The sequence below is a fragment of the Zingiber officinale genome, chromosome 6B, assembly GCF_018446385.1.
Source record: "Zingiber officinale cultivar Zhangliang chromosome 6B, Zo_v1.1, whole genome shotgun sequence".
In the NCBI taxonomy this organism is placed as follows: domain Eukaryota; kingdom Viridiplantae; phylum Streptophyta; class Magnoliopsida; order Zingiberales; family Zingiberaceae; genus Zingiber; species Zingiber officinale.
Genome location: NC_055996.1, coordinates 96,062,995 through 96,076,679, shown reverse-complemented (window position 1 = coordinate 96,076,679; position 13,685 = coordinate 96,062,995). Strand labels below are relative to the sequence as shown.

The following is a 13,685-nucleotide window of genomic DNA, read 5'->3' as shown; positions in this document are numbered from 1 at the left end:
GGTTTATAAATTGTTGTTGTTTCGGAATTACATATACAATAAGTTTATGAATGATTGTTGTTTAAAAAAAAATCCGATATACAGGTCATGGTTTATAACATACGGTTTCTAACTTTTGCTTTATTAACATGTATTTGATTAATTCACAATTTTAGGAAATTATGAATTAAATCTCAGTTTGATTGAATGCATGATTTAAATCTTATATACTGTAAATTTAAATTAATTCAAAGTATTGTGGTAATTGATTTGATCAAATGCATTTTAATTTGGAATTATATATTATGGATTTGAGATTTTATTAATCACTAAAATGATCAACTCTGTAAAATTTATGATTCCAATATTTTATAGTTGTATATGAAACAATATGAATGGCATATTTTGGGTAATTAAAATTCATTGCTATAAGGCATTTATAGATAACCCAAGGTGCATCATTGCTTATAATTAATGATATTAAAGGATTTATTAACATACTTGATAAATGCTTGGATATCCAAAGATATCATGCATGTTGTTTTAAGTATGTATGTTAACCCGTGAAAATATGTTCATTAAACATTATTGTCATTATAGTTATGCATTTGAGTAGCACCCAAAGGTGAACTTAAATAAATTATTAAAGTTGATTTAAATTGCATCCATTATATTTACTCGAAGCATTAATGTGTGAATTTGTGTAAATGTTTGCAACTTTCAATAATATGTTTACTTTGGACAATGAAACGGTTAAGTTGGACTGAATTATGCATATTGGTCTGAACAAATCCAACTGGGCGTTATGAACCTTAATATAGCATTGGAAATGGAATAGAAATCCACCATTACTGAGACTAGTACAGAAGCTAAGTTGACAAGACTCTCTATGAGGCTTGGGTGCGGTCTAATAAACTAAGCTTGAACTTAATGAAAATGACAATGGTTGAAAATGTCAAGCCATCTATGCCCAAAACTGACAATGCAAGGAAATTCATAAAATTAATTAAGGAATATTCACAATCAGATATTACTGATAAGTTTATTGTGGGAACCTTAATGAGAGAGTTGACGGCTAAGAAATTTGATTGGTTTCATCCTATTCATGATCATGTGACAAGTATGGCAAATCTAGCAGCTAAGTTGAAGTTAATGGGAATGGATATGAGTGAGACATTCCTAGTACATTTTATCATCAACTCACTTCCTTCTAAGGTCAGACAGTTCTAAGTGAATTATAACACCATTAAAGACAAATAGAACTTTCAAGAAATTAAAGCTACGTTGGTTCAGGAGGAATGTAGGTTAAAGAAAATGAATGATCATTCCATCCATTTATCGACTTATGATAGAGTCAGTGGCAGCAAGGCTAAACCAAGTAAGACAGGTAAAATTAAAGGTAAAGCCCTTATGAAAATTAAAGAAGGTAGTGGACATCCTAGAGGTGTTCGTTAATGAGGTTGAAAGGCAGTTGGATAGAAAAGTGAAAATCATAAGGTCTGATAGAGGTGATGAATATTACGGTAAGTTAATGAGAGTGGACAATGTCTAGGTCCATTTACAAAGTTTCTTCAAAGTTGAGGCATATGTGCACAATATAGTATATCTAGTACACCATAACAAAATGGTGTAGTTGAAAGGCGAAATCGTACTCTTATGGACATGGTTAGGAGCATATTAAGTTATAGTACTGTACATTTATCATTGTGGATGCATGCATTAAAGACTGTTGTATATCTACTTAATAGAGCTCCTAGTAAGATAGTTCTAAGACCCCTTATGAACTGTGGATCAGGAGGAAACCTAGTTTCAGGCACCTCCATGTTGAGGGTTATCCAACAGAAATAAGAGTATATAATCCTCATGAAAGAAAACTTGATGTAATAATCATTAGTGGTCATTTCATCAGTTATCTTGAAAAGTTAAAAGGGTATAAATTTTATTGATCTAACCATAGTATGAGAATAATAAAGTCTGGTAATGCTTGGTTTATTGAGAATGGCTAATTTAATGAGAGTGAGAAATCACGAAAAATGGATATTATAGAAGCTTGTGGCGAATCTTTTTCACTTAATGTTTCTCCTTAAGTTGTTGTCCCATTTGTTGTATCACGGTTACACATGTCAAGACAATAAAACAATAATATTCAAAACCCACAAAATGATCGTATAGATAATGAACCAACTAACAATGTACAAGTCACAAATGAACAAGTCATAGAAGAGCCACAAGAAATAGTTTTAAGGAGGTTTAAAAGGCAAAGAAGCCCAGCTATTTCAAATGATTATATTATTTATTCACTTGAACATGAATGTGACTTAAGCATTGATAAAGATCCAATCTCATTCATACAAGCCATTAAAAGTGACAATTCCAAAAAGTGGCTCAATGCTATGAAAGAAGAGTTAAGTTCCATGGATGACAATAAAGTGTAAGATCTAGTAGAGTTGCCTAAAGGTTCAAAATGAGTTAGTTGTAAATGGGTCTTTAAGACCAAACGTGACTCGAAAGGCAACATCGAAAGGTATAAAGCTAGACTTGTCGCCAAAGGATATACTCAAAAGAATAACATTGACTACAAAGAGACATTCTCTCCGATTTCTAAGAAGGACTCTTTGAGGATTATTTTGGCTTTAATGGCTTATTATGACTTAGAGCTTCACCAAATGGACGTAAAGACCATCTTTCTAAATGTTGATTTAGAAGAAAAAGTTTATATAGACCCAACTTGAAGGTTTCCTAACCACAGGAAAAGAAATTTTAGTGTGTAAATTAAAGAAATCAATATATGGATTGAAACAAGCTTCCAGATAGTGGTATATTAAATTCAATGATATCATTACATTGTATGACTTTGTAGAAAATACTATTGATCAATGTATCTATATGAAGGTTAGTGGGAGCAAGTTTATTATTTTAGTCCTGTATGTTGATGGCATTCTTCTTGCTGCTAGTGATATAACTATATTACATGATGTAAAGAAGTTTCTCTCTAAGAACTTTGAAATGAAGGATATGGGTGAGGCATCCTGTGTGATAGGAATAGAAATATTTCATGACAAATCACAAGGATTGTTAGGATTGTCTCAGAAGAATTATATCAATAAAGTGTTAGAGAGATTCAGAATGGAAAAATGCTCCATAGGTACAGTTCCAATTCAAAAGGGAGACAAATTTAGTGAAATGCAATATCCTAAACTAACTTCGAACGAAAGGAAATGGAGTCAATTCCCTATGCATCAGTGGTTGGAAGTTTAATGTATGTCCAAACATGTACTCGATGAGATATTAGTTTTGCTATTGGAATGTTAAGTCGATATTAAAGTAATCCTGTGATGAACCACTGGAAAGTTGCAAAGAAAATTCTTAGGTACTTACAAGACACCAAAGAATACATGCTCATATATAGAAAGTCAGATCTCCTTGAAGTTGTTGGCTACTCGAATTCAGACTATGCTGGATGTATGAACTCAAGAAAATCCACATTTGGATATATTTTCCTTCTAGATGGAGTAGTATCATGGAAAAGTGAAAAATAGTCTGTCATGCTACTTCCACCATAGAGGCTTAATTTGTGGCATGCTTTGAGGCCACAGTTCACACATTGTGATTCCCAAACTTTACCTTGGGGCTTGGCATTGTCGACAGTATAGCCAACCCACCAAGGATTTATTGTGATAATATTGCAACTGTATTCTTCTCTAAGAATGATAAGTACTCAAAAGGTACAAAGCACATGGATCTGAAATACTTGTCTGTCAAAGAAGAAGTGCAAAAACAAAAGGTGTTTATTGAGCATATAGGAACAAAATTGATGATAGCAGATCCATTAACTAAAGGATTACTACCCCAAAATATTTATTGGCCATGTTGAAAGAATGGGTATTATGGATAAGTCCTTGTTAACATTGTAGTGTGATATGTGTCTATATATATATATATATAATTACAATTTTGTTTTGCTTGTTATCTTGTTACCCACATTATATGGTGTTCATGGATTGTTTTGGTGTGATGATAGAATGTCTTTGAAAGGATATTAAAGACAAATTATAGTATTAATTAAAGTTGTTGAGTTGAGATGATTTCATGATACATGGAAGGAATCTGTTGTTAAATAACTTGTGACCTTCATGATTTAATCATATCAATTCAATTAAAGACAATAACTTGATAACTTCAAACGTATGGTGTGCAATTATAGTTATTGTTGAATTTTTAAGTTGTCACATGGTCAAGTGGGAGATTGTTAGATTATTTAAAAATAATCTATTATGACCCATATAAATTATAGAATTGACTTTAATATAAAAGGGCCTAATATGATGATTATTTGACAAAAAGATAATTAAAGTCACAGATTCTATTTTATATAGAATCCATCTCTTCTCGCTTTTATAAAAATAGTTTTATCCAATATTAAAGTTATCAGAATATGGGTTACCAAAAATTAGTGATGGGGAGTTATCAAAAGAAAATAACTCCAAGAGAAGTTACTTGTTGAAACCGTGCATGGGATAACTTGCATTGGATAAGATATATCTTTCATCATCAAAGTGAACAAAAAAAGAAAAGACGAGAGGAGAAAGAGTGAATACGTTCGTCTCTAGTATTCCTGTCAATTCGTCTTAAGATTAACACGGAGGAGATAAATCACGGGCGACTACTAGCCTTTGGAATAGTGACTAGCGCATAAGAGAGGCATTTACCTCGACTTTACCGAGATTCGAACCTCAGATCTCATGATGGTAACATCTCATGCGCTAGCCATTAAACCCATCCGAAGGGACTTAAACTTGTGTTGTTTTCCCGTAAAATTTCTCAATCGTAGACATTTACATATTGTGGAAATCATTATATCCGAGTTTCTTTTCCGCATGTTAAAATTTTCTATTATCCGAGGCCTAATACACTGACTGACTTCGCTAGATGATCAGAACCAAGAAATCAAGCTAAGTGTTGCCTTGTTTAATTCTCTATTGGTAAAAAATACAAGGATGAGGTCTATTGTTATGCGGCCCCTATGGATGTTTATCAACTAATGCTTCACAAAGGATGGTGTTAATATTGTATCAGGCTCTTCCAAACTTGTTGGGATGTCCGAACATAAAAAAGGAGAAGGGCAGCATTTGCTCTCCAGAATCGATCGAGTTTTTAAGGGAATTGTAAAAAACCCTACACTCATCCTTTTCTCTTGATCTTTTAGAAGGAAATGAATATACTATTAACCACCCCTACGAAGTAAGATGCACTCTTAAAAGAGTTTGTAGATGCTGTGTCCTTGATGGCATACCTTGACAACTATGAGGGATATTCATCAATACATTGACTTCTTTCCTGGTTCTTCTATGCCCAATAAAGTTACATATCGAATGAGGCTAGAAGATCACAAAGAGATGGGAAAACAGGTGAAAGAACTTACCAACAAGGGCCTAGTCTAAGAGAACACAATTTCTTGTGTTGTTCTAGCCTTGCTTGTTCTTAAGAAAGATGATTCTGGGTGCACGTTCATTAATAGTAGGATGTGAACAAAATTACAATCGGCTATTGTATCCCCCAACTTCCCGCCTAGATCTGTTGTGATCTTTTCAAAAATTGACTTGCGAAGTGGGTACGGCCGGAAGAGGCATGGAGATGAATGGAAGACTGTGTGGACTCCATGAATGGATGGTGATGTTATTCAGCTTTTTCAATGCACCCAACACCTTTATGTTAACTAATGAACCATGTGATTAACCCTTTGATTGGAAGGTTTTTGGTTGTTTACTTTGATGACATTCTTGTTCATAACAAAGGCAAGGAGGAATGTATGAGTCATCTCTCGCAAATCTTTGAAGGGAACAAAACCTATATGCTAATTTGTAGAAATGGGGAGTTCTTCACTAATATCCTAGTATTTCTAGGCTATGTTATCTCCAACGAAGATGTTAAGATGGATCCGAGCAAGCTGGAAGCTATTGTAAGCGGGCTAGAACTAACAACCATTCAAGAATTTCAGAGTTTTCATGGTTTAGCTTTATTTTACCAACAATTTACCAAAGTTTTAGCTCCATTTTTTTTCTCCTATCATCGAGTTCGTAAAACTTCCATTGTATTAGGATTGCCATCTAACCAGTTAGTGCATCCAAGGTGTTGAACCTGCCATCTAACCAAGTCTCATCAAAATAACACCAGGTTAAATTGGATTTCCTGCTCCAAAGAGGTTAAATTGGATTTCCAATTTGTATTAGGATTGCCACAAACACAATGTCGTGGAGATTCAACTTGGAAAACTCTCTCTGAACTCTGAAGTTTATTTACACATTTTTGAGCTTTTAAGCACATACACTAGTTTTGGCAAAACTGATCAAATGCCACAAATAAACACTCTTTTCTGCTCATTGAAACTTATCCATTTAGTGTAAGCCTTTATTTTTCAACTTGACACAATGTAAGTCAAGATAACAACTTTGGCTAAAATTATTACAATAATATATAAACTACCCAAAAATTCACAGACAATCACATCGTTTTATTCCCTAAAACATATCATGTCGTTCAATGCATATTTTCCCATTTTTCAATTCCAAAATTAATAGCAAACAACCACTCTAGAGCCAACAGCAAGCATGACAAAGTGACTATTTTTGAAATTTCGATCATGCAATATATAGTTTGTCAACAAATACACATGACAAGAACATCAAGTTTCCACTATCTTTGATTTGATGGTTCAGCTAGAGCCAAGTTCCATCATTTCCCATGCTTTCCTGATAGATTCTGGATCATCTGTCCTACTCTGGTTTAGGGTTTGAGATGAGCTGCCATTTTGAAGGCAAGAGTCAGGTCTCGAATGCCAATCCTTACAAATAGTGCAGTCAGGGCAGTACCAATTACCCTGCCGAGGTAAAGGATCCCCCAAACCAACACAACTTCTATGAATACCCAAATCACATAGACCACAAACCAGCAGTCGTCTTCTGTGGTCACAAGCGGAGCAAAAACTGCAGGGAATATATTCATATGGATCAAGATCTCGTCGATGGTTAACCTGCGAACAAAATAATGATAAAAATCGATAAATGCAATGCTACCAAAACCAACTAAAAGTCATAAATCGTACTGACCTGACGGCGGACGGGGACATCGACCACCCGCTTAAAGCGGAAGACGCCGCGCACCGGAGGGCGGCAGATGGATTCAAAGTGACGTTTGCAGAGGGGGCAACTCGTCTCGATTTTGGCCCACTCCATGATGCAGACGAAGCAGAAATAGTGGTCGCAGCTATTGATTCGGCCGCGGATCGACCTCCTGGAACCCGAAAAGCAGATGCCGCACGTATGCTCTTTCTCCTCTTCCTCCTCCGCTTCAATCTTCGCCTTGCCTTCGTATTTGGTGTTCAGGCGCTTGTACATCCGCTTGTATTCCCACTCTCCCTCCAATTGGAGCTTTTCAAGGGCTCTCCGGCGCTTGAACCGTTGCTTCCGATCCTTCTCCCTCTTTAGTAATCGCCGGAGCTCGGGCGGCATTAGATCAATCTCCATCTTCGGCTTGCTCTTGTCTAGGGTTTTCAGACCATCTCCAACCACAGAATTCATTTTGGTGTCATTTCAACACCAATTTAATGTCACTTTAATACCAAATAATTTTTCAACTCCAATCAATACATATCATTTCCCAAAAACAAAAAAAAAACCTTAAAATATTCTATTTTTCAATCTTATAATTTATTATTCAACCTACATATTAAATTATTAAATATTTTAATTATGATAATAATTATTGATATTTTTAAATATTATTTATTTAAGTTAATAACTAATATACATTTATAATATAAAAAATGTAGATAATAAATTCAATTTAAATTATATTAATTTATAATATTTAAAAATATTTTAAATATAAATTTAATATTATAATATATTATAGGAAAAAAGTTCAATAAATTAAGCCTCATATTTATCAGCCAATCATATATATTTACACAGAAATTTAACCAGAAATTTGAAATTGAATGAGTTTAATAGGAATGAAATTTTGGCTACCATTATTCTATCTTTTTATAAATAAATAAATAAATAACAATAATCATAAATTAGTAATTCATATTTCTATCTTCTTACAAATAAATAAATAAATAAACATCAATTCATATTTGTCATAAATTTGACCTGAAATTTTAAAATCTTTGGAATTAATCCTTAACTATGATATAAAAATTTATATCTATACAATCCTTTTCTTTTGATAACTTTTCAAAAGAACACATTTAAGTTTTGTTAAATTAACTTCTTTCTACGTTAATAATCCTAGATAATTAGAATTTACTTTTTTTTTAATTTTGAATTTTTAAATGTCAAAACTTAAAAATTTTAGATAAATAAAAATATTAATCTTTGATAGTATGAGAGAGGTGTGAGAGTTTGACCGGAACAAACGGTTGGTCGCATATACCGTCGATATTAAGTTGGATTGCGTATTTTAATTTTTTTACTTTAAAAATTGTCTGTCATTCAATATGTATATTGAAAATAATAACAAATATATAAAATCATAGTTCTTCTAGCCTACTATCCTATAACAACGAACGGATGCGTGAACAGCCAATTATTTTCTTCTTATTTATCACTCAAAAGTATTAATTTAATTATTGTAATTTCCTATTTATTATTTTTCTCAACTGAGCAAATATAATTTTAATTAATATGATTATTAAGAATTCTTAATTCTCAAAATCACAATATCTTTCTATATCACTATATATATATAAAGAGAAAAGTTAATATGCACATCATATTTCTAAATGACTCTCATAAATTCGGGTATCCGGATGTATCTTCTGAAGCCCTGATTCACTTTTAAAAATCAGGGCACTCATGGGTGCACCCAGGAGTAACAAATTTTCGTCGTAAATTAGCAATAAAATAATTTTCATCGCTAAAGTCGTTGGAAATTAGCAAAGAACTTTAATTTTTATCGGAGACTTTGCGACAAATAATTAATTTGTCACAGATTCTGCGACGAATAATTAGTTTATCGCAAATTTAGCGATGAAATTTGGATTCGTAGAAGAATGCCATTTTTTTTAAAAAAAAAAAAAGTCGGTTGATGGACCTAGAGAGTTCATATTGACATAAAAAGTGTTCCTATGAGTTTCTATAAATCACCTGATTATATAAATGTCCTCAAATATTAATTTGACATAATATACTGAGATTGATGATTTTTTAAATGTAATTTAGATTTTTTGACACATCCACCTTAAAAAAAAAATATTCTGCAATCAATTTTAAATTCGTCCTAGATTTTAGGACAAATTTAATATTTGTCGCAGAAAGACCATTTTGAAAATAATATTACAATAAAATTTCTGAAGGCGGATGAACCTAAAAAGATCGGATTGACATGAAACTAATTTCTATAGATTCCTATAAATCACCTAATTATATAAATACCCTCAAATATTAATTTGATCTAATATATTGAGATCAATGATTTTTAAATGTAATTTAGATTTTTCGGACACATTCTCATTTAAAAAATCACCTGATTTGCCCCCAGGGCATAGCACAGACGATGGGCGCATGGTATCTCTGGCGTAATAGTCAGGGGTCGATTCTCAGGAACTGTGGCCTGTGTACCTATATGAACCTCCCTCCATATCCGTGGGGCTGGTACTAGGGGGGTCGCTAAGGTAGCGGATCTACCTTTATAAATTACCTGATTATATAAATGCCCTCAAATATTAATTTTATTTAATATATTGAGATCGATGATTTTTTAAATGTGATTTATATTTTTAAGACACATTCACATTCAAAAATTACCGATTATGTTAAATTATTATTTGAGAGTATTTATATAATCAAGAGATTTATAGGAATACATAGAATCTGATTTCATATTATTCCGAGTTTTCTATGTCCATTTCATATTATTCCGAGTTTTCTATGTCCATCAATCGATTTCAGAAATTTTAAGAATCCAAAGATTCGTCTTAGATTATGCAACGAATAAAAAAATTGTCATAGAATGGCCAATTAAAATTTTATAGAATGGCCAATTAAAATTTTTCATGTTTCATGTTATTTCGACCTTTAGATTAGTTAACGGGTTCAAAAAATTTATTTTTTAAAAAAAAATTATTTTGCTACAAATATAAAAAATTCATCACAGAATGACCAAATTATTATTTATAATTTTATACTTTTCTAAACAAAAATGACATTAAGCCAATTCCTATGAGTTTCGATAAATCACTTGATTATATAAATGCCCTCAAATATTAATTTGACATAATATATTGAGATCCATGATTTTTTAAACATGATTTAGATTTTTTTGGACATATCCACATTAAAAAAATTATTATTTTTTTAAGAGCATTTATATAATCAAGAGATTTATAAGAACCCATAGAAACTGATTTCATGTTATTCCAAACTCTTTAAGTCTATCAACCAACTTCAAAAATTTTATATTTTTATTAAAAAAAGATCGTTCTACGGAAAATTTTAAATTTGTTGTAGATTTTGGGATGAATTTAATATTCATCATAGAATAACTTTTTAAAAAACAATAATAATAAAATTTCTAAAGTCGTTTGATGACCTATAAAGCTCATATTTGTATGAAACCAGTTCCTATATGTTCTTATAAATTACTTGATTATATAAATATCCTCAAATATTAATTTAACCTAATATATTGAGATCAATTATTTTTATACGTGATTTAGATTTTTAGGCACATTTGTATTAAAAAAATCACCGATTATCTCAAATTATTATTTGAGGCATTTATATAATTAGAGGCTTTATAAGAATTCATAAAAACTAATTTCATGTCATTTCAAAATCTCTAGGTCCATCAATCGGTTTCAGAAATTTTATTTTATTTTTTTCAAAAGTCATTCTGCGATGACTTTTAAATTCGTCCCAAAATTTACGACAAATTTAAAATTCATTGTAGAATAGTTTTTTTTGAAAAAAATAAAATAAAATTTCTGAAGCCGATTGATGGATCTAGGGAGTTCGGATTGATATGAAACTAATTCTTATGAGTTTATATAAACTACTTATATAAATGTTCTCAAATATTAAGTTGACTTAATATATTGAGATTAATGATTTTTTAAATATGATTTAAATTTTTTTGGATACATTCGCGTTTAAAAAATTACCGATTATGTCAAATTATTATTGGAGAGCATTTATATAATCAAGGGATTTATAGGAATATATAGAAACTGATTTTATATTATTCTTGTTGGATTGCAAGGTTGCAAACATAGTCCTACATTGAAAACACATGGAAAAGATCATGGGTTTATAAGAGAAAAGATATCTACATTGGCATTAGGCCTTTTGGGTAGAGTCCAAGAGCAAAATCATGAGAGCTTAGGCCCAAAGTGGATAATATCATGCAATTGTGGAGATATCTAAATTTTTTTCGATCCTACAATTCTGACATCTTTAGGTTTATCAATCAGCTTCAGAAATTTTTATTTTTATTTTTTAAAAAAATGGTCATTCTCCGATGAATCCAAAGATTCATCAAAGAATCTGCGACAAATCCATGAATTTGTCACATACTCTATGATAAACAAAAAAATTTGTCATAGAGTAGTCAATTTTTAAACTTTTGGATGTCGGTTGACGGACTTATAAAACTAAAAATTATATGAAATTAGTTTCTATGTATTTCTATAAATCACCTAGTTATATAAATGTTTTCAAACACTAATTAGACCTAATTTTTTTTTATAATCGATGATGTTTTAAAATTAAAATAAGTCAAACCCATTAAATTCATAACTCCTTATAGAAATTTTACTAAGTCTTAATTATATGTAATTGATTTAGCAATGGAAGAAAAATATATTGGGTCAAATTATTATTTGAGGACATTTATATAATCAGGAGATTTATAGAAATTTGTTTTATGTAACTTTCTAGATCTGTCAATCGGGTTCAAAAATTTTATTTTTTTTAAAAAAATATCATTCTGAGATGAATCTATGGATTCGTCACAAATTCTATGATGAATATAAAAATTCATCGCAGATGACCAATTTTGTTATATAATTTTAAACTTTCCAATGTCGGTTGACGGACCTAGAGAGCTCAGGATAATATGAAACTAGTTCCTATGGGTTCCTACAAATCACCTGATTATATAAATACCCTAAAATAATAATTTGACGTAATCAGTGAGTTTTTGAACATGAATGTATCTAGAAAATATAATCTAAATCACATTTAAAAAATTATCAATCTTAATATATTAGGTCAAATTAAAATGAAGGAGTTCCTTGAGGTCAGTAGATTTGAGAGGGCTATGTCCTATCTAGTGCGAGATGTATCTCCAATCAATGCAAATCAAACTTGCTAAGGATTTTCCCTCCAAAGAGACAAAAATGATATCTACATTGTAAAACTTGAACAATAAGACAACACTGATGAGAGATAAAAATGAAGAAAATATCTTTCTAAAGAGTCTAGATTTGACCATTATTGTTTGAGATTACTGTGCATAATTACTATTTATTTTTACTATTTATAATTATTGTTCACTTTTTACTGTTCATTTTTACTATTTGCAAATCTTAAAATTTCTTAAAAACATAATTTCGACATGAAGCACAAAATCCTAAATGATATACCTGCAAACTAAAAAAAAAATACATGGGCACCGACCATGAACACCTAGGATATATATAGAGAGAGCCTACACATCCACGGTGCATGACACCGCAGGTGACTGAGTAGAATTCTGAGCATCCCACACACTCAGTTACCCACGGTGTATCGTGCACCATGATTATGCCAACATGATAGACAGATTACAATCTTTGAGTTCAAACTGTAACTTTTGTCGGTTCCTTTTTCTTCTCTTTGCTACTGTATCGTCTTCCTTATTCTTCTATTGTCTATCTATAAGTGACGTTAGACTTGAATTTGTAAGAGGTTCTTCGCTGATGAAAAAAAGGAGCAAAGTAGAGGGATTCAAAGTGATCCACTAATGAATCGTATATCATAGACGAAGCAACCATGGGGATTGTGAATTATGTTAAAAATTTGTTTGCTCGCGTCTCTTTTCTGTTTTCTTCTATGTTTCTATATTATTGTGTTTTCATTTCTGCTACGGACTAATCCTTTGCAGAGAAACACATGATGAGAACGTGGAATCTGCTATTCAGCCCACCCCGCACCCTCCTGATCCTCCTGCACAATATCAATCCTATAAGTAGTATCATAGACGACAATTTTCAAAGGACTAATTAATAACCAAAGAAGCAAATCTGTTAAGTGGAATATTGATGCAAGAGGGTTATTGTATTCTCAAGGCCTCTATTCTTTAGTGACAATATTTTTTCTTACTGGACGAGGAAAATAAAATAATACTTAACAGCAGACATATATAGGAATAGTAAAAGAAGGTTTCGACGCACCAAATACTGATGATGGAGTGCTGTTATCTAGAATCTACAAAGTGGAGCAGTGAATAGAAAGAAAAGCTCAATCAAATGCTAAATAAGGCAACAATTACACTCCAATGTAGTTTGGCTCCTGACCAGCTCAACGGTGTCAGACCCTTCAAAGCGTTGAGCTCTAGGACAAAAGAGTGGAGCTGCACAAAGGGACCAAGGACTTCAGAATCACCAAGAGGGACCTTCTGATTAGTTAAATGCAAAAGTGCACAATGAAAGATGGCGAGTTTGT

At 31.7% G+C, this 13,685-nt stretch overlaps 1 protein-coding gene across 1 annotated transcript; it reads right to left on the bottom strand.

The window, feature by feature from the left end:
* Positions 1-6,512: 6,512 nt before the first annotated feature.
* LOC121990447 (PHD and RING finger domain-containing protein 1-like) lies at positions 6,513-7,592 on the bottom strand. The gene is made up of 2 exons (XM_042544581.1): positions 7,086-7,592; positions 6,513-7,009 (listed from the first exon to the last, which is right to left on the bottom strand). Exons 1-2 carry the CDS (start codon positions 7,554-7,556, stop codon positions 6,692-6,694), a joined length of 789 nt encoding a protein of 262 aa, XP_042400515.1. The 5' UTR covers positions 7,557-7,592; the 3' UTR covers positions 6,513-6,691.
* Between the last annotated feature and the right edge of the window lie 6,093 nt (positions 7,593-13,685).